The sequence below is a fragment of the Peromyscus eremicus genome, chromosome 3 (genome assembly GCF_949786415.1).
Source record: "Peromyscus eremicus chromosome 3, PerEre_H2_v1, whole genome shotgun sequence".
Lineage (NCBI taxonomy): Eukaryota > Metazoa > Chordata > Mammalia > Rodentia > Cricetidae > Peromyscus > Peromyscus eremicus.
The window spans coordinates 113,352-139,126 of NC_081418.1; the positions used below are offsets into that span (position 1 = coordinate 113,352).

Consider the following 25,775-nt stretch of genomic DNA (forward strand, 5'->3'; position numbering starts at 1 on the left):
GCCAGCCACCCAACTACACACACAGCAAGCCATGGAGTAAGAATAAGATACAGAAGTAAGAGAATGGGAAAAGCTCAGAGGCAAAAGGTAGATGGGATAAGTTAAGTTAAGGAAAGCTGGCAAGAAATGAAGTCAAGTGAAGGCTGGGAATTCATAATTAAGAATAAGCCTCTGTGTATAAATTTATTTGGGAGCTGGGTGGTGGACCCTCAAAAAGAGTAAAAAACAACCAACAGCAGTATCTTGTTCAATTCTTTCGGACTATGTTTTCAATGCATTCAAAGAGTGCCTAAAGCCAAAAAAAATTGTCAGGGACAAGGACAGAATCTCTAGTTAATGGAAAAATACAGACCCCCAATAAGACAGGGAACTAGAACATCTTAAGGTCAGGTTGCCTAGCGATAGGACATTGAGTCGGAGCCCTTGACCTTTTCACCCAGTCAACATCCTGCATAAACATCCTACACAAACATCCTGTTAGCTTGCCCCACCCTATACAGATAACAGCTTCCTGCTCCCCCCCCCCCCCCCGCCCTGCAGGAACTATACAAACCCTCCTGGAGAAAAATAAAGTTGCACCTTGATCAGAATCTTGTCTTGGTGTATTCCTTTGTGTCTCCTGTCCCTATCATTCCGTCCTTAGGGTGATCAAGTTCCCATTGAAGCCCTGCTGGCCGGGGCAAAAAATCTTTTTTTTTTTTGGTTTTCTGAGACTAGATTTTCCTATATAACTAACTCATGGATGTCCTGGAACTCACTCTGTAGATCAGACTGGCCTTGAACTCACAGAGGTCCAACTGCCTCTGCCTCTTGAGTGCTATGATTAAAGACATGCACCACCACCACCTGGCAAAAATAATGTCTTTGTGAGTGATGTTATGTTCAGTTTTAATTAACAGTATCACACATAACCAATAAGATCCTTTCATAATTAATGTTTTTTATTTTTTTATTTTGGATTTTCAAGACAGGGTTTCCCTATGTAGCCTTGTCTGCACTGGAACTTGCTTTGTAGACCATGCTGGACTTGAAATCATAGAGAGCTACATGTCTCTGCCTTCTTAGTGCTGGGATTAAAGGCATGTACCACCACTACCCAGTTTTGTTCTTAACTTTTGTACTTGATCAGATATTGCATCTCATAGGTACCTCCTAAATTAATTTTCAATTGGACCTTAGTATAATAATCTTTGACAAATGGGACATTAGTAAGCATCAACCTCTCTAGTTCCTGAAAACTCTTCTTCTACCTTGTGAAGAAGGCTAGACTAACACATCACTAGCAAGTTCAAATAACAGACATGTTAGTGAACCCCAGCTGAGCTGCTAGATGACTGCATGCCCATGAGTTACACAGCTAAAATGAAATCAAATGCCCTCCTGAACATCCTAAAAAGAACTATGTGAATCATGAACAAAACATGACTGTCTAGACATCAAATTATGGAATATTTATTATTACAATGAAGAATAAGTGCAATATAACATAAGCAAATACATTTGAAAGAGAACTACAGACCAATCTCCCTCATGAAAATTGATGAAAAAATACTCAATAAAATATTGACAAACAGATTCCAAGAACACATCAAAACAATTATCCATCATGATCAAGTAGGCTTCATCTCAGAGATGCAAGGTTGGTTAAACATAGGAAAGTCTGTCAATGTAATACACCATATAAACAAACTGAAAGAAAAAAATGACATGATCATTTCATTAGATGCTGAAAAGGCCTGTGACAAAATCCAACACGCCTTCATGATAAAGATCTTGGAGAGATGAGAAATACAAGGAACATATTTAAACATAATAAAGGCAATTTACAGCAAGCCAACAGCCAACATCAAAGTAAAGGGAGAGAAACTCAAAGGGATTACACTAAAATCAGGAACAAGACAAGGCTGTCCACTCTCCCCATACTTATTCAATATAGTACTTGAAGTTCTAGCTAGAGCAATAAGATGACTAAAGGAGATCAAGAGGATACAAATTAGAAAGGAACAAGTCAAACTTTCACTATTTGCAAATGATATGATAGTCTACACAAGTGACCCCAAAAATTCTACCAGGGAACTCCTACCACTGAAAAACACCTTCAGTAAAGTGGCAGGATACAAGATTAACTCAAAAAATCAGTAACCCTTCTATATACAAATGACAAATGGGCAGAGAAGGAAATCAGAGAAACATCATCTTTTACAATAGCCACAAATAATATAAAATACCTTGCAAAATAAAAATTTAAAAAAAATACCTTGGGGTAACTCTCACTAAGCAAGCAAGGGACCATTATAACAAGAATTTTAAGTCCCTGAAGAAAGAAATTGAAGAAGATATCAGAAAATGGAAAGATCTACCATGCTCATGGATAGGTATAATTAACATAGTAAAAATGGCAATCTTACCAAAAGCAATCTACAGATTTAATGCAATCCCCATCAAAATCCCAACACAATTCTTCACAGACCTAGAAAAAAACAATACTCAATCTCATATGGGAAAAACAAACCCAGGATAGCCAAAAAAATCCTGTACAATAAAACAATCTCTGGAGGCATCACAATCCCTGACTTCAAGCTCTACTATAGAGCTACAGTAATAAAAACAGCTTGGTACTGGCATAAAAACCAACATGTGAACCAATGGAATCGAATTGAAGACCCTGACATTAACCGACACACCTATGAACATATGATTTTTGACAAAGAAGCCAAAACTGTACCATGGAAAAAAGAAAGTGTCTTCAACAATGGTGCTGGCATAACTGGATGTCAACATGCAGAAGATTGCAAATAGATCCATATCTGTCTCCATGCACAAAACTCAAGTACAAGTGGATCAAAGACCTCAACATAAATCCAGTTACACTGAACTTGACAGAAGAGAAAGTAGGAAGTACTCTTGAACGCATTGGCACAGGAGACCACTTCCTGAATATAACACCAGTAGCACAGACACTGAGATCGACAATTAGTAAATGGGACCTCCTGAAACTGAGAAGCTTTTGTAGAGCAAAGGACACAGTCAATAAGACAAAATGACAGCCTATAGAATGGGAAAAGATCTTCACCAACCCCACATCTGACAGAGGGCTGATCTCCATAACATATAAAGAATTCAAAAAGCTAGACATCAAAATACTGAACAATCCAATTAAAAAATGGGCCACAGAGCTTAACAGAGAATTCTCAACAGAAGAATCTCAAATGCCTGAAAGACATTTAAGGAATTGCTCAACATCCTTAGTCATCAGGAAAATGCAAATCAAAACAGCTCTGAGATACCATCTTACACCTGTCAGAATGGCAAAGATCAAAAACACTGAAGACAGCTTATGTTGGAAAGGATGTGGAGCAAGGGGAATACTCCTCCACTGTTGGTGGGAATGCAAACTTTTACAACCACTCTGGAAATCAGTATGGCGCTTTCTCAGAAAACTGGGACTAAGTCTTCCTCAAGACCCAGCTATACCACTCTTGGGCATACACCCAAGGAATGCTCAATCATACCACAAGGACACATGCTCAACTATGTTTATAGCAGCATTATTCATAATATCCAGAACCTGGAAACAACCTAAATGTCCCTCAACTGAAGAATGGATAAAGAAAATGTGGTACATATACACAATGGAGTACTACACAGCAGAGAAAAGCAATGACATCATGAGGTTTGCAGGCAAATGGATGGAACTAGAAAATATCATCCTGAGTGAGGTAACCCAGACTCAGAAGAACAAATACAGTATGTACTTACTCATAAGTGGATACTAAATGTAAGGTAAAAGATAACCCAACTACAACCCACAGCTCCAGAGATACTAGCTAACAGGGAGGGACACTAAGAGAGACATATAGATAGCCCAGCAAAGGAGAAATAGATGAGGGAGGTAATGGAGGGCAAAAAATGGGGAATGAGAACATAAGGAAATGAAAGGGTCTAGCTGGAACAGGGACATAGTGGGAAAGCAGGGAAAGAGATATCATGATAAATGAAGACATCATGTGAATACGAAGAGGCAGGGTGCTGGGGAAGGTCTCAGGAATCCACAAGGATGATCCCACATTGGACTACTGGCAATGGTCGAGAGGGTGCCTAGACTGGTCTACTCTGGTGACTGGTCTAGTAAATACCCTAACTATCATCATAGAGCCTTCATCCAGGGAGTGATTGGAAGCAGATGCAGAGATTTACAGCCAGATAATAGCCTGAGCTCTGGGAATCCAACCAATGAGAGAAAGGAGGGATTCTGTGGGCAGGGGACATCGAGATCTTGATGGGAAAACGTGCAGAGATGACCAGCCACACTAGTGGAAACCCATGAGCTGTGGACTAATAGCTATGGAGCTCTCATAGGACTAGACTAGGCCCTCTGGTTATGGGAGACAGTTGTTTAGCTCGAACTGTTTGGGGGTCCCCCAGGCAGGGGGATCAGAATCTGTCCCTGGTGCATGGGCAGTCTTTTTGGAGCCCAATGCCTAGGGTGTGACACCTTACACAGCCTTGGTGCAGTGGGGAGGGGCTTGGACCTGCCTCAACTGAGAGTGCCAGGCTCTGCTGACTCCCTGTGGGAGACCTTGATTTGGAAAATGTGGGGATGAGGGGTGGGTTTGGGGAGGAATGTTGGAGGGTGGGAAGAGAGAGGTGGGGAATCTGTAGTTGGTATGTAAAGTGAATAGAAATTTTCTCAATAAAAAAATGAAAATAATTAATTAATTAATTAATTAATTAATTAATTAATAATGTTGGTGCTGAGACCAAGCAGGCTCTGTGCCTGGAACCCTGTACTGAGTTTTTGCTTTATCTATGATTGCCCACCTTTCCATTTGCCTGGCTGCCAGACTGCTTCACACAACACTGGCTGCTTCAGTTGATGAGTTTTCGTTTTCCAGCCAGTGTAAACAGTACCCTGGACCCATGGGAAATGACCATTGATCATCCGGCACCCCTCTGGTGTCCCCAGGATTGGGGGTATACTCGTCCATGGCCTTCATCAGCTATGGCCAGCCCCCATCGCAGGCTTCCACTTCTAGCCATTTCCCGTGACTGCAGTCATTCTTGCTGTTGGACCCCCATCCTTGGTCTGTGTCCTTTGGCTGCATACACCCTGCTTCATTCTCTAGCTTGATGAAGCTTTGAATGCTGTCAGACCCCTGGGCAGTCCTCCTGCTATGCATGCCCTGGCCCTCACCTTTCTGGCTTGACAAAGTGTTGAATAATTTGCACTAATTGCCAATCCTCACTTGATCTTGGGGATGCCTGAGATTGTAGTCTTGGATCATGTTTGGGTTTTTTTGTTTTTGTTTTTGTTTTTGTTTTTGTTTTTGTTTTTTTTCTGCTGCAGGCCACAGGAATCTATCATAAGAACTCAGCTGGTTATTGCAAAGTCACTACCTGGAGGGATCAAGGATTTCCTCCAGAGGAAGCCAAATCCCAAGGAGTTTTTGGTGTTACTTGGCTTGTTATATATCAGCTGTATTCTGTTATGAAAATCATGTGTGCCTTCATAGTTTTCCCAATTGACTTTTCCCTAAGAAGGACTAACAGTGTGGACTGATCACTTTCTGGACATTCCAGGTATTTGGAGAACAGCCTCAGGAAAGGCTTTCTCTGGAATCAGATATTTCCCTTGGCCACTTTCAAGGACTAGCAGTAATAACAGTTCACATGCAAGTCTCCTGATTTAAGGTAAATTCCACAAGGAGACACCGCCTAGGTCAGGTGGATGTTCAGTAATTACACAATTTAGCTTGGACCCTCCTTTCTTACAGCCTTACTAACTTTATAGACCTCTAACTCCTTACCTAACCACTTCTAGGAATAGTTAGATAACTTTCTGTGCTGACAGCTATGCTCAGCCAGAACCCCAGTTCAAGCCTCCCTGTAATTATCATCATTGGCAGCATCCGGCCAGGTCCATCCCCAGATGGAGGAAAGTACCTTATCAGAGATACCTCCATACTTTCTAAGAACAGACTTAAGCATCCAGGCTACCCATTTGAGAAGGCCTGGCGGATGTGCCAATTAAGCTTTACTTCCTACTTTCCCAAACCTTACCTCTAGTTCCAGATCTCCCTTTAACTATCGCCAGAGGCATCTAGCTGTACACAGGTTGCCTAGCGACTGAGCACACTTTCCCCCACCCTGCAGAAAAACGGCAGATAGCTTGGACAGATAGAAGCCACAGGAAAAAGGAAGACAGTTTTATTTTCTCCCATTGACCTAGCAACTTATAGATTCTTTTTTTTTTTCGGTTTTTTGAGACAGGGTTTCTCTGTGTAGCTTTGCGCCTTTCCTGGAACTCACTTGGTAGTCCAGGCTGGCCTCGAACTCACAGAGATCCGCCTGGCTCTGCCTCCCAAGTGCTGGGATTAAAGGCATACGCCACCACCGCCCGGCTACTTATAGATTCTTAACATTTTCTACTAATCACATTTAAGAGTTTAATAGTTGAGCACATAAGATCCCTCTTCTTAGATATTACCCGAATTTAGCCTTTAGTTAATTTATTTCCCCATTGGTCACTTCCCTTTGGGGTTGCAAATGGTAATTAATGGTTATTGCCTCTCAATGTGATTCTTTTTTGTTTGTTTGTTTGTTTTGTTTTTTTGTTTGTTTTTTGTTTTTTTTAGGTATATATTTGCTCATCAGATTTAATAAAATTTTAAAGATCAATGACACTAAATATTAGAGAGGTTACAGTTAATATACATTTCAGTTATTTCTAAATTCAGCATACAGCCACCTTGAAGCTCTGCAGTTCCATCTACTTTTTTTTTTCAATACAATTCAGTTCTACATATCAGCCATGGATTCCCTTGTTCTCCCCCCTCCCGCCGCCCTCACCTTCCCCCCAGCCCGCCCCCCATTCCCATCTCCTCCAGGGCAAAGCCTTCCCCACAGACTGAGATCAACCTGGTAGACTCAGTCCAGGTAGGTCCAGTCCCCTCCTCCCAGGCCGAGCCAAGCGACCCTGCATAGGCCCCAGGTTTCAAACAGCCAACTCATGCAATGAGCACAGGACCCGGTCCCACTGCCTGGATGCCTCCCAAACAGATCAAGCCAATCAACTGTCTCACCCACTCAGAGGGCCTGATCCAGTTGGTGACCCCTCAGCCATTGGTTCATAGTTCATGTGTTTCCATTCATTTGGCTATTTGTCTCTGTGCTTTATCCAACCTTGGTCTCAACAATTCTCGTTCATATAAACCCTCCTCATTCTCGCTAATTGGACTCCCAGAGATCCACCCGGGGCCTAGTCATGGATCTCTGCATCCAGATCCCTCAGTAGTTGGCATGGTATGTACTCACTCATAGCAGGATACTAGATGTGGAAGAAGGATGACTGAACTGCTACTCACATCACCAGGGAGGCTACCTGGAAAACAGGACCCCAAGAAAGACACAGGGATCGCCCAATGACAGAGAAATGGAATGAGATCTACATGAACAGCCTGGACATGAGTGGGGGTAGTGAAGGGCGAGGGTCGAGGGAAAGAGAGCTTGGGGGAGTGGGAGATCCCAGCTGGATCAACAACAGAGAGGGAGAACAAGGAATAGGAGACCATGGTAAATGAAGACCACATGAGAATAGGAAGAAGCAAAGTGCTAGAGGCCCACAGAAATCCACAAAGATACCCCCACAACAGACTGCTGGCAATGGTCGAGAGACAGCCCAAACTGACCTACTCTGGTGATGGGATGGCCAAACACCTTAATTGTCATGCTAGAAACCTCATTCAATGTGATTCTTATCACCCCTCCATTTGACCCTGGAAGCCTGGCTTTATATGCCAGGACTTCCAGGGCACAGAGAGATGGAGAAGAGAAAAGAGAATGAAAGAACTAGACGGGTAAGAACTTGAGAGGAACAAACTGAGATGGGGAAGAACTAGGTTGTAGGGCTAGAAGAGAGTACCAGAGGAATGAGATGGAAGATGAAGAAGAGTCAGATGGGGAAGTACTAGCTATGTAAGAACAAAATGAAAAGGACCTAGATGAGGAAGAGTTAAGACAAGAGAATTAAGATAGAACTTAGAGAAAGCAGTAGATAAATATACAGAGAAATCAGGCAAGAAAGGAGCTAGACATGAGAACAGAACTGAAGCTGTGTATAAAGGATGTTATGCCAGAGGAATTAAAGCAAGTGGACTATAGAGCTCAGTGTGATGAGATTCTATTTCCTGAAAATAGTCCTTGCCATTAATAGTTCTCTCTCCTGAGCCCCTAGGATGTATAATATTAAGGCTGGTCCCTCTAATATTATACAAAAGTTTTCTCTCTGCTGTAGTCATAGTAAATAAGGTTTCCAACCCTATTAGTCCTCCTTCCCTCCTGGAATGTCTTTCCTCCTGGAAACTCTCAAACCTCTCAGCTTAATTAGCCTTACTTAAAGATATATAAGCTTGTCTGCCTCAGCACTAAGAAATGGCCTAAATATCCCTTAGATCACAATAAGAAATGGCTAGCTAATGGCTCCTTTGACCCCAATATTTTCTGGGAATTATCTAACTTCTGCCAGCAAATGGGCAAATGGAAAGAGTTGCCATATATCCAGGCTTTTTTTATCTAAGCTTTAAACCTTCCCCTCTTGATTCCTTCTGCCCTCCCCACGTGCTCCTATCTATGCAACCTGAACCTGAGGAATCTTTGACTACCGCTCTGGGTGCTGCAAATGAACCTCCACCTATCTGTCCTCCGAGTGTCTGCCCTTTTGGCTCTTCCTCTAGTCCCCTCCTCCTCTCTGGTATTGGGCTGCCCCAACCACCCAACTCTGGCTCCAACCTTTACACCTCTTTACTGGTTCTCAGACTGCTAAGGGATCTGACTCCAGCCATGCTGACCTGCCAACCATTCTCTCTTTGTGAGAGGTAGCCAGGGTGGATGGACTGGTGAAGGTTTATGTCTCTTTCTCCCTTGCAGAACTTTCTCAAATAGAAAAAAAATGGGTTCCTATACCTTTAATTCTGCTTCCTTTATTAAACAATTCCAATATATTACCCAATCTTATAGTCTCACTTTTCATGATGTATATATGATACTTGCTAATAACCTACTTCCTAAGGAGCACAGATGAGTTTGGGAACATGCAGACAAATTCATCAAAGTAATGCTGCCCATCCACCCAGGACTGAGGCGATTCCCAATCAGGGCCCACACTGGGATTATAATACCCCAAGTGGTTCTCTAGCTAGGGATAGGTTTATAACCTGCCTCCTGGCAGGCCTTCATAAGGCTGCCCTCAAACCAGTAAACTATAAAAAGCTAAAAAAACGTTAATTCAAGATAAGGAAGATAATCTGTCTCATTTTTTAGAACGGCTTACAAAGGCTCTCTTAAATATACTAGCCTAGATCCTGAGAGCCCAGAGGACAGACAGCTCCTTATGACCCACTTTGCTTTGCAGAGCTTCCCTGACATCATGACTAAACTTAAGCATCTGGAGAGGGAACCTCTGACTCCACAGGCAGAAATCTTAGCAGTGGCATTTAAGGTGTACCATGGGAGAGATGAGAAATCCCATAAACAGAACTTCCAAATGCTGGCACATCTATCCAACTGGCTTCGTGAAGGCCTCAGGTCCCTGTTTTAAATGTGATAGAGAAGTTCACTGGGCTTGTGTGTGGCCTGCCCCACACGGGCCACCAACTAGGCCTTGTCCAAAGTGCCAAGAGAGACCCTGATCAGCTCACTGACCTGTGAACCTCATTGCATGGGGACATCAAATGAAGACGACTCCCCACCAATCTCCTAGGCTTGGCCGTGGTCAAGGATTATTGAAGGTGCCCTTTTCCTGGCCCAACCACAACCTTCTCTCACAGGGAACCTAGAGTAGCCATTACAGTATTAGGAGGGATCCATTTCCTTCCTTTTGGCCACCAGAGCCACTTACTTACTCCCGAGGGAGTTTTGGAGTCCTACCTCTCCTTCTCGTCTCCCTACTGTTAGGGTAGGGGGACAGCCTTACCTACCTCACCAGACCCCACCACTTAATTGTATTTTCAGGGGTTTCCCTCTCACCCACACGTTTTTAGTTGTACCAACCTGCCCTGTGCCCCTAATGGGAAGAGATTTTCTAGATAAAGTAGGAGCTTTTATTTCATTTGCTCCCCCCTTTTGCCTCACTCAACTCATCAGAAGCACCCCTCCTTCTCCTCTTAGCCACCAAGTCTACTAGCTCTAACGTTTCATTTCCCTTGCCACCTCTCAAGTAGACCCCAAAGTCTGGGACACCCAGAACCCTTCTATTGCTAGGCATCATCTCCCTATTGTCCAGTTACAGGACCCTACCAGGTACATTACCCAAGCTCAGCACCCTCTCTCATTCCAGAGCCTTAAAGGACTTAAGCCTATTATGTTTGACCTTCTCAGGAAAAAACCACTCCCCCAACCTCTTCTCCTTTTAACACCCCCATACTTGTAGTTAAAAAGTCTAATGGAACTGACCATCTAGTTCAAGACCTCCAGCTCATTAATTCTGCAGTGGTCCTCCTCCATCCAGTAGTGCCTAACCCTTATACTCTTCTCTCAACCATCCCTTCAAGGACCTCTCACTTTTCAGTGCTCAATCTCAAGGATTTTTTTTCTATTTCTCTCAACCCTCAGTCTCAAAAATATCTTTGCTTTCACCTGGACTGACCCTGACACTCACCTGTCTACACAGCTGACCTGGACTGTACTGCCACAGGGATTCAGGGACAGCCCATACCTATTTGGTCAGGCCCTAGACCCTGACCTGCTCTCTTTGTCCCTCCCTGGCTCTAAACTAATACAGTATGTTGACAACATTCTGCTCTGCAGCCTGTCATTACAACTTAGCCAAACTAACACCTCTGCTCTCCTAAATTTCTTGTCCAGCTGGGGTTATAGAGTTTTGTCTTCCAAGGTTCAGTTGTCCACTCTTCAGTTCAACTGTTTAGGTCTAACCATTACTTCAATCCACAAGGCTATCACTGTAGATAGAAAGCATCTAATCCAGTCTCTTGCTATCCATCCCCTCTACTAAACAGATTTTGTCTTTTCTGGGAATATCTGGCTTCTTAAGGTCTTGGGTTCCATCTTTTTCTCTCCTTGCTCGCCCCTTATATGAGGCAGCTCTGGGCTCCCTGAATGAACCCCTTTCACCCCCATTACTAAACCCTTCCAGAAGCTCCAACAAGCTCCAGCACTTCACCTCCCAGACCCAACTCATCCCTTCTCCTTCTATGTAACAGAAAGAGAGGGATATGCCCTTGGAATCCTAGGGAACCAGCTGGGATCCTCCTTTGCACCTGTAGCATACCTGTCAAAGAAACTAGACCTTATCACTCAGGGATGGGCACCCTGTAATTGTGCTTTAGCAGCTGCTGAGCTAACCTTTGGGATTCCCACCACTATCTTCTCTCACTATAACTTGTCTCATCTCTTAACTTATAAAGGCTTACAAACTTCACCTCCTTCCTGAGTTATTTCTCTCTAGGTGGCATTACTGGAAGATGCCACACTTACTTTCCAGACTTGCCCACCCCTTAACATGTCAATACTCCTTTGTCAACATAACACTGACTGCTCTCCATCTCATTCCTGCACTGAAACCTTAGAGGAACTATTATCCCATGCTTCACACATACAGGAGGGCACATTGCCTCAGGCCACTTATACCTGGTATACAGATGGCAGCTCCTTTTTACACAAGGGGACCCATAAAGCAGGCTATGCCATAGTGTCAGATACTGGGGTGGTAGAAGCATAAGCATTACCCATGCATAATACTAACCAACAGGCTGAGCTGATAGCTTTCACCCATGCCTTCCAATTGGCACAGGGGCAACCCCTAAATGCTTATAAAGACTCCAAATATGCTTTTCATATCCTCCTGTCCCATGCTGCTATTTGGAAAGAGCATGGGCTCCTTACAGCAAAGGGAGAATCCATATCTAACTCAGGCCAAATAATGGCCATGCTAAAGGCCTCCCATCTTCCCAAGGCTATAGGATTTATCCACTGCCAGTCTCATCAGACCAACAGCTCTATTATCTCTAAGGGAAATAACCAGGCTGACCAGGCAGTTAGGACAGCAGCCCTCCAGGGCCAAGACTCACCCCACCCACCTCAAGGAATTCATACAGTGTAGCCCACACCCTCACAGGCAACTCCTGATACTAGGCAAATTCTGTCCTATTTAAATCAGCTCTTTCACCCTAATAGTCTTGCTCTGTCTTAATTTGTAAAAGCCCACTTGCAGCCCACCTCTAAGGACTTACAGTTCTTAAGAACTACTACTGCCTCTTGTGAAATTGCCAAAAGTCAGATCCTAACACCAAATACTGGAGCCAACATTTTCCCACCCACCAGGCTAGAGGTTCCCTTCCAGGGACTGGCTGGCAGCTCGATTTTTACCCATATGCCCATTGTCAGGTGAATTAAATATCTCCTCATGATGGTGGTCTCATTTTCGAATTGGGTAGAGGCATATCCGGTTTCTATTAAGCAGGCTCAGACAGTTGCAGATCTCCTTCTGTGGGAAATTATTCCCATGTTTGGGATTCCTGCCTCTCTTGAGTCTGATGTTCCGGATTTCACCTCCCAAATTTCCCAGACACTAGCTAAGGGTCTTAATATTCCTTAGCATTTTCATATCCCATACCATCCTCAGTCCTCAGGGAAGGTGAGCACACCAACCGGTATTTAAAATCCATTCTTACTAAGATGTCACAGGAACTTCACCATGACTGGGTAAAACTATTGCCTCTAGCTCATTTTAGGCTCTGGGCCCTTCCCAAGTGGCCCCTCTCAATCTCCCTGTTTGAACTGATAACACTGGGCCTCCTATCCAAACTTTTACCCCTCCCAAATGACCCCTTAACCACCTTGCTCTGTCATCTTCGTTTACTCCCATGGAACTTCACAGACAGTTCCTTACCCCAGCCATGAGATAATCCATGCCCACGCCCAGTCCACATTGGGGATCAGGTCCTTCTTTCCCCTCCAGGCCAGTGCCCCCCACCTCTTTCCCCTAAATGACAGAGACCCTTCAAGGTAATTCTTGTAACCCCCACAGCTGCTAAGCTCGAGGACTTTTCCCACTGGATTCACCTGTCTAACCTGAAGCAACCCAGGAGAATTCCTCCTCATACACAATGACACAGACAGGGCTCTGCTCTCTCAAGTTTCAGAGGACATCAGGATCCAGTGCCTTGTCACCAATTCCAGAAGAATGAGGTTTCACTCCACAAGTTTTCCCTTCCTGGTTCTCTCTCATAATTAACTGTAGACGAATTTCTAAACAATCTTATTAAATAAGAAACACAGAACCAAATACAGGGGTAATAGCTGAAGAGATCAGAGAAATAGCGAATAGCCATGACTAGCCTTAGCTTACCACCATTCTGTAGCTTCCCCAGAGAGAGCGTCTTCCTGTCTAACCTGTGCTTTTATTGCCTTCTTGTTCTGCCTTTTCATTGACTCTAAGCCCAGCCACATCACTTCCTCGTCACTGCCTGTCTATACAGACCTCCAGCTCTCTATGGTTCGTATTGGGATTAAAGGCATGTGTTACCACACTTGGCTGTGTCCTTGATCACACATAGACTCTGGCTGCCATGTGATCGGATTAAGGGCATGTGTGGTGGTATTGTGTTCCCCAAAATATTGTGTACCCTAATAAACTTATCTGGGGTCAGAGAACAGAAAAGCCACTAGATACTTAGGATAGGCAGTGGTAGCACACGCCTTTAATCCTAGCATTCCAGAGGCAGAAATCCATTTGTTCAAGGATACAGCCAAGCATGGTAACTCACGCCTTTAATCCCAGAAAGCGAGGCTTTAATCCCAGGGAGTGATGATAGAAAGCAGAAAGGTATATAAGGAATGAAGATCAGAAACTAGAAGCATTTGGCTGGTTAAGTTTTCAGGCTTTTGAGCAGCAGTTCAGCCAAGATTCATGCTGGATGAGGACTCAGAGGCTTCCAGTCTGAGGAAACAGGATCAGCTGAGGAACTGGCAAGGTGAGGTAGCTGTGGCTTATTCTGTTTCTCTGATCATTCAGAATTCACCCCAATAACTGGCCTCAAGTTTGATTTTATTAATAAGAACTTTTAAGATTCCTACTACAGGCATGTGCTACTACCACCTGACTTCTGTTTATGGCTTGCTATGACCTCTGATCTTTAGAAAAACTTTATTATTAACATACAAATAAAATATCACATTTCAACACAAATAAAATATCACCATATTTAACTACTCAGTTAATTGTTACAGGACCACCATAGAGCTGGAGGGCAAGGACCATCAAGTATACCCAGGTGATAAGGAACAGTAACAGTCCAAAGGTATTTATACCCCAAAATTCAAAAGGGTCTGGACTCTGCAAAAAACAGACTTTAATATAACAATCTGTCATTGTTAAATGCTCTCAGCAATTGATCACCTATGTCTCCTGGATGTTTAACTAATAAAGGAAACAGATGTCTTAAAATTGTCTCAGATAAGGCTTATCAGAGGTGAAAATTAGAAGCATATTCCAAGTTTCTCTCTCTTCTCTCTCTTCTCTCTCTCTCTCTCTCTCTCTCTCTCTCTCTCTCTCTCTCTCTCTCTCACACACACACACACACACACACACACACACACACACACACAAACCAATAAAATTCTGATAGCAGAGTACTAAACATTATAATATCATGGCTACCAGCTCAAGATTTTAAATTCCCTGTGGCTGCTTCTTAATATGCTTAAAAATTCTTCCAAGTTCCAGAGCCAGCTTGAATCCACCTGGACAGGTCAGATCCACTTCAGATAAGTATAACTCAAACTTTCCTGGTCTTGGGACCCCCTCCCTCACCCTGGGATCCCTCAGGGACCTCCCCCACAAGGTAAAATTTTTTTCTAAACTTCCTCTTCTGCCTTGCCAGCACCTTGTCAGACCCAAAAGCCACAGAGCCCTAAGCAGCAGAAGACAATGGACAATTCCCAAAGAAGCAGAGGGCAATTCACTACTTCAGGTCATCTGGCTACATCAAAAGCCTCCTTCCCTACCCCCAAGAGTTAACTGACACCCACTGAGTCAGCTGGGAGCAGACGATGGATGATTCCCAAAGCAGCAGAGGACAATCCTCTACCTCAGGATGTCCAGCTACCTCAAGCTTCCTTACCCCGAAGAATTAACCAATGCCCACAAAGTCATCTGGAAGCAGTTTTGGGAGATGCAGCACCCCCATTCCCATTTACCTGCCATCTTTTACAAGAACAAAGAGTCTGGAATGATAGAATTTTTAGCAACTCCCCATGACCATGCACGCACTGGCAAGATGTTTAGTCATTCCAGGGCCTTATGTCTTATGTAATCTGTGTGCTGCGTGGTCATGTGATTTGCACGCAGCATGATCAAATAATCTATGCACATGTGTGGTGTAGCTACATAAGCCCATATGCGCATGTGCGGCGGAATCCATAAAAAGCAGGCCACATACCCCTCCCTCCTCCCCTTGCATGAACATTTCCATAGTCCTAAGCACCTCCTTCTATTCCCTTCCCCTAATAATCTCTTATAGTGGGTTTTGTCATGCCTCATGACTTTTTCACATGGTAAACAGCCCTGCATAGTAAATAACAGTAGGTTCTTCTGAGCATGGGAGATCTTGGGGTGGTCTTTGGACTTGTCCTTTTATTGGGTCCTAGGTCTTTTTTTCCTTTGATCCCCTCTGCCTATATTCCATCTCTAGCCCATGTGGCCTTGGCCTGGATAGAGATAACCAAGGCAAGAAGTCCTGGTTAAAGGATGACCTTGTTAGAGACATTCCCCCATAAGTGGAAAATTACTTCCTGTTTTCCCTCCTACCTCTTCCCTGCCTGCCTGCCCCTCTCTACTCCTGACTCCCAATCTTGTTTCTCTTTCTCTTCTCTTTTGAGGCATGGCTTCACACTGTAGTCCAGGCTGACTACAGTTTATGGCAGTCCTTCTACCTCAGCATCCTTATAAATACTGAGATATATAAGCATGAGCCACAACCCTCCTTCCCTGTCCTTTTGCTTCTTGATCCTTTCAGTCAGTCTGTGTCCTTTGATGGGAGAATGAGAATTTAAATGATATTTCAAATTATTGAAATGTGTGTCAGTAGTGGTAATTGTGTTGTTGACTTTTGGTGTTTTCTTCTCAGTGGTATTTTGTGTTTTAATAATTAATACTCAGTATTTATTTCCACAGTCTCTCTCTCTCTCCCTTTCTCTCTCTGTTTCTCCTCTCTCTGTCTCTCTGTCTCTCTGTCTCTCTCTCTGTTTCTCTGTCTCTCTCTCTCTCTCTCTCTCTCTCTCTCTCTCTCTCTCTCTCTTTCTGCTATGCTCAATTCTTCAGGGAGAAATAATGCTTCCTATATTTTCCTTAGGTTTTAGTTTGTTGGGTATAATTTGTTTAGGCTGTTCATACCATGGAAAGTTTTTCATTCTGCTTCAGTCATCACAGTTTTCCAGGGTATATTATTTTAGGTATATTACATCCTAGTCTACCTTCTGAAAACTCTTCTACCATGTTAAGAAGGCTGGGCTAACTTGTCATAGACAGAGAACAAATCATTAGCAGGTTCAAATGACATACATGTTAGTGAACCCCATTTGAGCTGCTAGATAACTGAACATCCATGAGTTACACAGCTAAGACCAGATAAAATGCCCAGCTGGCATCCTACAAAGAACTATGCTTGTCATAAACAAAACATGACATCAAATTATGAAATATTTATTATTACAATAAAGAATATGTTTAATACATAAGCAAATATTTAATTTATATAATATATTTAATAGAACTCAAATAATATAAAATAGAAAAACAGGAGATATTTTAAAGATGGATTTTTTTCTCAGTTGTGAATAGATGGAAAGAGGGATCAACTCAGATGCTTCTCTCAGTTTATGTTTGGTGTTTTGATTCTTTTGTTGAAGAGGTCATTTATTTCTCTTCAGACAAGATTTAAACCAAGTTCTAATAAATCCCGCCAGAATTTTTAAAAAGAGTTGTCAGAAGAATATTATAACAATAAATGAAGAAAGAAATAATACGTGGTTACAGGGATTCTAATCTCTAAATGAATGAAAGGAAAAAAAACACAACAGCTAACTAAACAGGCTGATCCAGATGGGGCCTCAGACACCCTGACGCAGTTGTCCCTTGTGTAGAACATAGTGGCATTTAACGGCCTTGGGTCAAACGTTGTCCCATAGTCACTGTTGAATGAAAAATATGTTATTTTAGTACAGATATCCTCTCAGAAACTAGACTTACCTTAGTTCTTATTGAAATAGATTCTATGACTTTCCAAAACAAATAGACAAATAATATCAAGCAAAGGAGTGTCAGGAATATGAAGATGAAAGGACTAACGATGTATGACTTCAAGTTCTGAATCTCATTTCCATTTTAGACAGTGAATTATGAACTAGCAGTTGTCTGTAAGTCCCTGGGCTTGTATGACATCAAAGAAAACTCTACTACACTCAAGGTATTATTTCAGAGATTCATTGTGCAATGTGTCCTATTTAAACCATTTAATAGGCTAATTATTTTGATATTTTATCTGTATTTGAGATGAAGCAAGTAGGGTGACAAACTATTTTGAAAGTAACAACACAATAAATAGTGGCACAGGGCTTTGTTCTTTAGAATGTTTGATATTTTCATTGAGTAATTATTTTTTGGGCCCTCTACCATCATCCAGAAGGTAATGTCTTTGCTTAAGTCAGTGAAAAAGACGAGAATGTATTTTCCTCCTTGCTTACCTTCTATAAATCAGCATAACCTACGTGGGTTTTTTTTTCTTTAAAAATGATAGTTTAAGCCGGGCGGTGGTGGCGCACGCCTTTAATCCCAGCACTCGGGAGGCAGAGGCAGGCGGATCTCTGTGAGTTCAAGGCCAGCCTGGGCTACCAAGTGAGTTCTAGGAGAGGCGCAAAGCTACACAGAGAAACCCTGTCTCGAAAAACCCAAAAAAAAAAAATGATAGTTTACTAGCTTTCTTTCTCTTCCCTGGTCATGGGTTATCTAATTGTTCTTCCAATTGGAGAAAGGATTTTTTTTAAAGATTTATTTATTTATTAAGTATACAATGTTCTGCCTGCATGTATGCCTGCACACCAGAAGAGGGCACCAAATTTCATTATAGATGGTTGTGAGCCACCATGAGGTTGCTGGGAATTGCTCTTAACCTCTGAGCCATCTCTCCAGCCCTGAGAAAGGGTTTGAAAGTGCTATATTCTCTGGAAACACTGTGGCCACAGAAGAAAAAAAAAATGATGCATACCATAATTGGAGCAGGCAGCTCCACACCATCTTCACAAATATCCATGAGCATCTGTCCAAACAGATGCCCAGTGTTTGGGGCTGGTGTGTCCAAATGGACATAGTCAGGGGCCCACCGAATAATCCAGTTTATGAAAGAATATATTCTTCTAACTGTTCTCTCTGAATCTGAGGAAGAATGGAGGTCATTAAATGCATAAGTTTGATGATTCCCCTGCATGGTTCTTGCTTAAATATACAGTATATATCAAAGAATTTCAAAGTGAACACAGGGGATATGATATAGATGATATATGACACTGCACCAAATATTTTATCTAACTGGTCACTTGTCTTTTCTGGGAATCACTCCTAAAATAAATTTAGCTCACTGTAGATAGGATCCTGATTCTAGGAACAATACTAAGTCATTTACTCAAAGCTCTAGATAAGTGTGTTTCACTTGGAATAGTCTTAGAAGTCCAAAAACTAGTAAGGGAAGATGAGGAGAAATTTCAAGGCAGGGAAAATAGAACATGATATAAAGGGGGAAAGAGGAACCATGGAAAAAGAGGTAAATGATATGGGAGTGAGAAGGCAGCAAAAAGGAGTGAATACTAGGAGGATAACTAACATTAAAATTTTTTTGAAAAGCCATCTGAAAGCCAACTATTGCAGATACTGCCTATATATATATATATATATATATATATATATATATATATATATGTATATATGTAAAATAGTGTAAGTGGAGTTACCCACTAACAGGTGATGATAACCAATCTAGACTGCATAGTCTAACAAATGTAAGATAGTGCTAGAAATGGGATATTCTTTGTGAGCTGTTGGCTAATAGATCCCAAAGATTCCCAACAGGCCTGACATTGATCTTGGTTACCCTCAGAACTTGACACTAAGCTATTGTTGGAGATAACATATGCTTGACTCACAGAAATGAAGAAATCAACCTGGTATGACCTGGAAGTTTCCTTCCATCTGTGCTATGCACACTACTGGAGAATAAGAGTAACCATCAATCTTTTCTCGGTGTAACCCTGTAAGCTACAATAATAGATGTCCTGTCAAGATTTGCCCAGTGGTGCAATAGTGGCACAAATGCCATGGGGTTACCAATGTTACATGTTCTGAATGTATTAAAGTCCAAACCTCAAGATGGAATACATAACTGACACGATGGGCTGAGGCTTAAGCAAGAAACTATCACAATTTTTTTTACTAGTATATCTACATAGTATTAAACCAACCCCTAATAACTTATCATTATACAATAGATTAGTGCAATTATCACTCCTCATCCGAGTTGCTTCTTTGGCAGTAGGTAGTGATTTAACACACAGTTTTAATCCACAGCTGGTCTATGTGAGGAGAATAAAAGGCGGTGGAGTGAGGAATCCTGGTATGTCAAGAAATCATAGTCCTTCCTCCTATGGCTTAGTGATACTTTCACAAGAGAGCATAAAGATTGTAAGAGAGGAAGGAACTGCCTGACTACAATGAAACAGTGTTTTCTACACATCAAACAGCAGTTGCCAATATGAACTCACATGCACAGTTATGATAAATGCACAAGACATATGAAAGCTCAAAATTCTAGAACTAATCCCAACATGGGGAATGGAGTTGGGCAGAAAGTATCACCCACATGTGATGAGCTATGGACAATTCTTATCTGCCCAACAGTAGAATTCAGTTTGCTTTAAGGATGTGGTCTTCAGTTGGTGGACCATGCTCCAGTGGATGGCCACACACTCAAGAGTATATGGCCAATATCGAACTGGATTTTTAAATTTGTTTTAAGGAAAAAATAAAGAAGACACAAAGTGGATAGGTTTGGGAAAAGGTATGAATGTGGGAGAAGTTGTGCAGTTGGGATTAAATATGATAAATATACAATATACAAAATTGTAAGATAATTAATAAAATCTCTCTGATATTATGTTAAATCAGTTTTATTATGAATGAGACTACCTACCCATGAAAGACATTAAGCCCTGCACAGCTCAAGGCTTGGTCAAAGAAATGTTCATAAAATGTTAACCTTTACTTTGGTGATTTTTGGTATTCTAAACAAAACCGCTTCATTGGCTATACTCCATTTGGATGAGCAGCCACTTAACAGGTATAAGGTCCTGAAGCCATGCAGCCCCATTACTGCAATTAATACAATCAATGTCCTCTTAAAAGGGAGAAAGCACACATCCTTACATCCTGGAGGATGTTTCTACAAATCAATAAGTATAAATGTTTGATAACTAAACATGGAGATAGACAGTAAACAGACACTTGGTTCTGGATTCCAAAGTGACCACTGGACCCAGAACACACCTATCGGACCCCAGACCCAGCCAATACCCCAATACCTTAACAAGTATGTCACTGCCTCCCTCCACTCCTGCGAAAGGCCCCTAAATCAATCAGTTCAGCCATGAGATTACATGGACTTCCTACTGTGAGGCCGTGATCTCCTCCAGGAGCGACAAGTCCCTAAAAATGTACCTGCCTTTTACTTTTTAATTCAACTCAATTGGATTTATTGCAGCCACTATCGGAGTAGTCATTCATTTGGAGCAGAAGTCCCAGGAGGAGGTGACCTCCTGTTTGTCACACCAGGGCACAGAGGGGAGCTGCGGGGACCCTCCTCTCCTTTGCTCTACCCTGGCTTTCCGCCTAACCAGATCGACCTGTAACTTGTTCTTTCTGGAGAGCGGTAGCTACACAGGCACCAGGTGCTTATTGGTTGTTTTTGGGTTTTTGCTTTTTGTTTTTCTGACATAAGTCGCGGCCACACCAGAAAAAGCCCACAGTAGAACAAAGGCAGCCTTTGTTCGGAAGGGTCTTTGTGGCTCGAAGAACGCCTCCTCCCCAAGACTTCTCCACCCCATAATCCGACTTCAGGTTACCTTAGAGGACGCTCAGGGCTAACCTTCAGTTTACATGCTGCAGCTTTAGGGAATGGGCAACTCTGGATTGAACCGCAATCCTAAATTACCCCTGGGGTGTCTGCTGCGAATTTTGTCTAAATTGGTGCTTTCTCAGGCCATAGGCCCTAAGCGACTGGTTTCTCTTTGTTCTGTGACCTCCACGACAATATACCAGGGATAATGAGTTCAAGTGGCCACCAGAGGGCATCCTTGACTTGAACACTCTTGGTGATTTAGAAATTTTTGCAAATACTGTCAAGCAACCTGAGCTCCCTTACATACAGGGATCCCGGTGTTGGTTATGCCGTGGCGCTGCCCCTCGTGGCTGGTCACCGCGGAGGAGCGTGCTGATTAAAAGAATCATAGCCATGGTTACCTTTTTAGAGCTTTATTGGGGGGGGGACAGAAAAAGACACAGAGAGAGAGAGAGAGAGAGAGAGAGAGAGAGAGAGAGAGAGAGAGAGATGGGGGGGAGAGGGAGAGAGGGGGGACCGATGGGGTGAAGGAGCGGAAAGGAGAGGGGACAGAGAGCCCACAGAGGACCCACCCGCTTTTTAGGCTGGGAAGCCGGCGAAGGCTGATGACGTAATTAAAGGACGTAAATAAGGACCAAATCCTTACATCCTAGACTTTCCCTTATAAAAAAAGCAGGTAGATGGGACTAGGGGTGTCGTTCCTCTCAAAACTGCTTCCAGCTGACTTTTGGACGTTGGTTGGCTCTTGAGGGAATGGAGAAGGGGAGTTTTTCGAGGTAGACAGACGTTGTGGGATGCTGTCTGTCATCCGTTTGCTCTGGAGACATGTATCCCTCTTGGCTGTGGCTGGGAACTATTTGTTTGACAAGATGCTGGTGACACAGAAAAAACTTAGAGAGATAAAAGAATCATTATTATTTTATGTTGATATTTATCTGAGATAGATCCGGCCTGTCCCTATGGATTTTGAAACATGTTAAGCTTTATCAGAGACAGATTATTTTAAAGCACCTGTTTTCTTTATTGGTTCAGCATCTAGGAGACAGGTGATCAATTGTTAAAAGCATCTCATAGTAATAGATGTTTACATTAAAGTCTTTTTGTAGCACCCAGATGTTTTTGGGTCTGGGGGTGTAAATACCTTTTAGCTGTTACAGTTTCTTACTTGATCTCTGGACTCCGGTTCTGTGGTGATCCTGTATCATTGGCTGAACAGTGAGTTAGAACAGGGAGCTGGGAAGAGAAAAGCTTGTGGTGCATGAGAATTTTTTTTTTTTTTGGAATTAAGGACAAAGCAAAGATCAGGGCCCTGTCTGTATGCACGTGAGAAACACAGGCAGTGGATCTGGAGTGAAGCAATGAGCTCTTATTTTAGGTGGAAATCTTTTTTCATTAAGTAACTCTGAAAGTGCAATTAAATCTGGTGAGGTGGTAAGGCTGTCCTCTGTACCCAACAATAAAGGAGAGGTGGCATCCCAAAACTCCCAGGACTGAGTCAGTGGCTCTGGTGTCCAGAAGGAAAGAATCGGATCGCTTCCCTGCCGCGTTCTGGGTTCCCTGCCATGTCTGTAGCCAAGCCTAGGTCTGCTGGAGGTCTTAGCTTGATGTACCCATGCATCTTGGTGCCTGGGGGCAATCAGCTGACTCTTTGTCTTCCTAGGTGGCACTTTTAACAAGGCTGTTGATGGCCTGGCAGGGCATTCACTAGCCCATGGCCTTTTCCTCACTTAAAACAGGGACCAAACAGCTTTTGGAGTCAGTGAGTGCCAGCACTTGGCAATTTTGTTTTCAGGCTTTTATCTCTTCCCTGGCACACCTTAAATGCCACAGATGACTCTTTTGCCTGTGGGGTCAGGAGCCTTGCTCTCCAGATGTTTAAGTTTTAGTCAGGGAGGTCTGGGGAACAAGAGACGGATTTTACTCTATGTCCTGAATTTTTTTTTCCTGCTGATTGATGGCTTAAGGACAGCTTTTGGAAGATCTGCCAGTAGGCAGACTATAAACTGATACTTTCTGGAAGACTTGTCTGAGGCTATAAGCTGAATATTTTTTGCTGAGCCATCCTGACTACTGTAAACTTATTTGTATGAATCTTAGCTGCTTCCAGACCCATCTGTGCTTCTCAAGGCAGTTTGAGAATGAGTGGGTGGAGTTAAGGTGAGTTAGGGCAAGTCATAGAAGACGCCCGAGCCTGCCCACTTGAGCCCACCCACCGCCGGCGGAAGTCAGACAGAAAAGGTTACATGTGGAGACGCAAAAGTGGGGAAGGAGAAGGGTTTAGAACTTTAGCAGAAAGCTTGGAGATAAAGTAACTCTTATTTGCCCGTTTTCTGGCAGAAGTTCCCGCAACTCTGTTATGTGGCCAGGTTTACTCTGTTATGAGGCCAGATTTACCGGTGCCCGCCCCTATCTGCCAATGTATCCGCCCTTTTGTCCCATGGCTGTAGCCGAGAGAAAAAATTAAAAAATTAAAATAACAAACCGGGATCAGACTACAATCTTGGGCGTCCCCAAAGAGTGGAGAGAGATCCATGAATCAGCTCAAGTTCGCCATCCTTTTTGTCAAGGGATGCGAAGGGCTGCAGCTGCACCACACTTGATCCACCCGGTAGACCAAGACATCATTTATTTTCTTGTCAGAAATGAAAATGTGCCGTTGCTGGTGCAACTCGAGGACAACCCTCGGGGTGTCAGTCGCAAAGAATATAACTCGGACTACGGCCGCGAGAACAGCGGACTTACTGTGGTGAAGAATCATGGCGGTAGCGGTGTGGGGGTCCAGCGGAGGCGGCGAGGGACGCACGCGCTCGTGGTCTCGCGGTCTCGCTGGATGGGGGAAGAGGCGGCAAGCAGCAGCAGTCAGCAGGTCCTCAGTGTTTGGTGGTGTATCCGAGTCTGAACAGCACCAATGTTGGTTATGCCACGGTGCTGCCCCTCGTGGCTGGTCACCGCCTGCAGCCATGCCGGCGGAGGAGCGTGCTGATTAAAAGAATCATAGCCATGGTTACCTTTTTAGAGCTTTATGGGGGGGGAGACGGAAAAAGACACACAGAGAGAGAGAGAGAGAGATGGGGGGAGAGGGGGACCGATGGGGGGAAGGAGTGGAAAGGAGAGGGGACAGAGAGCCCACAGAGGGCCCACCCGCTTTTTAGGCTGGGAAGCCGGCGAAGGCTGATGACATAATTAAAGGACGTAAATAAGGACCAAATCCTTATACCTGGGATTTACGCTACTACTCCTTCCTCTGAAGCCAATGCTCCACAGCTCAGATTCTGCTGGCCAGGATCAAAGAGTTCTCAGCTGTGCTTCCACAGGGTGGAACTGACCCTGAGGCTTCAGCCCTAACTGAGCCTCCTGAAGCTCTGGCTTCCCTTCCCCCGACTCTGCCAGCCCTGTCTCCTCCTCCTTCTACTCTTTCTCCTACTTTATTCACTCCACCCACCCTGCCTGCTACCAGCATCCCTAAATCCCTTTATCCACTTCCTCCGGCTTCTACACAGGAACCCAAGGCCTCACTTCCCCTGCCCCCAACCCTGTTCCCGCCCTGACTCCTCCTTCTCTTTCACTGCCAAGAGCTCCACCCTCTGACCAACACCTCCCTGTGTGTCTGTCCTCCTTCCCCCAGGGCACACAGACTCTTCCCTCTGGACTTCTGTCTTCCTGGTCACAGGTGACACAGTGGTCTGCCCCTTCAGGGTCCTCCCCTGTGGCTGCCCACACACGGTCCCAAAAGGACCCCGCTCGCCTCTGCCCCCTCCTGGAGGTGGCTGGAGTCGAAGGTGTCCTCCGGTTCATGTTCCCTTCTCCCTCCAAGATCTTGCTAACATTGAACAATGGTTGGGCTCTTTCTCCACTAATCCCTCTGCCTACATAAGAGAGTTCTGTCACTCAACTCAAACCTATGATTTAACCCATGATCTCTGCATTATTCAGACCTCCACTCTTAAGTGTGAGGAGCTCCAGAGAGTCCAGGCAGGGGCCAGATAGTATGCAAAGTGGATCCATTCAATGGATCCTTGGACCCCAATCCAGTGAGTAATGATGTAGTCCTGTTCTAGGACCCTGACTGGGACTACCAGCAGGGACAGGATTTGCTGCCTCCTGGAAAGCATGGAGACAGTTCTAACAAGGTAGTTAACTTTGATAGACTTCATGGAGTTACCCAGCAAACACATAAGAACCCAGCAGTTCAGTTTTTCTCAACTGATTACAAGAGGCCATGACTCAGTGCACCCAACTTGACTGGGCCTCTCTAGTAGACGCCTCTCATTTTATTTCACAATAGGCTTCAAACATTTGAAAGGAAGAAAGAAAGAAAACTCAAAAAGGTTGAAGACAGTCCCCAAACCCCAATTCACAACTTGGTGAAGGTGAACTTCAAGACGACATGGCATAAGTCTTCCCAACGGGCTCCAGGGCGCCAAATCCTTAGGCAGCGATGCATACCCTAGCAGATGCCCTAAGGCTAACAACAGCCGGCAAAAGGGACGCTTGAGATCTCCTAGGCCTCATTCCCCCCACCAGGGGAGGGAAGTCCATTCCACTAGAAGCCTGCTTTTGATGTGGCAAGGAAGGCCACTGGTCCAGCATCTATCCTAA

At 43.7% G+C, this 25,775-nt stretch overlaps 1 protein-coding gene across 5 annotated transcripts in view; it reads right to left on the minus strand.

Moving 5' to 3' along the window:
- Positions 1 to 25,775, minus strand: part of LOC131906578 (uncharacterized) — a 65,543-nt gene that overhangs the window by 8,266 nt on the left and 31,502 nt on the right. For 4 of the 5 annotated variants that reach the window (XM_059257189.1, XM_059257187.1, XM_059257188.1 and 1 more), the window contains 2 exons: positions 23,919 to 24,155; positions 18,279 to 18,445 (listed from right to left, as the gene is read on the minus strand). In XM_059257189.1, coding sequence (XP_059113172.1) covers positions 18,279 to 18,445; positions 23,919 to 24,155 — 404 coding nt within the window. The remainder of the gene's footprint in view (positions 1 to 18,278; positions 18,446 to 23,918; positions 24,156 to 25,775) is intronic. The other variant, XM_059257190.1, reaches the window with a different exon arrangement.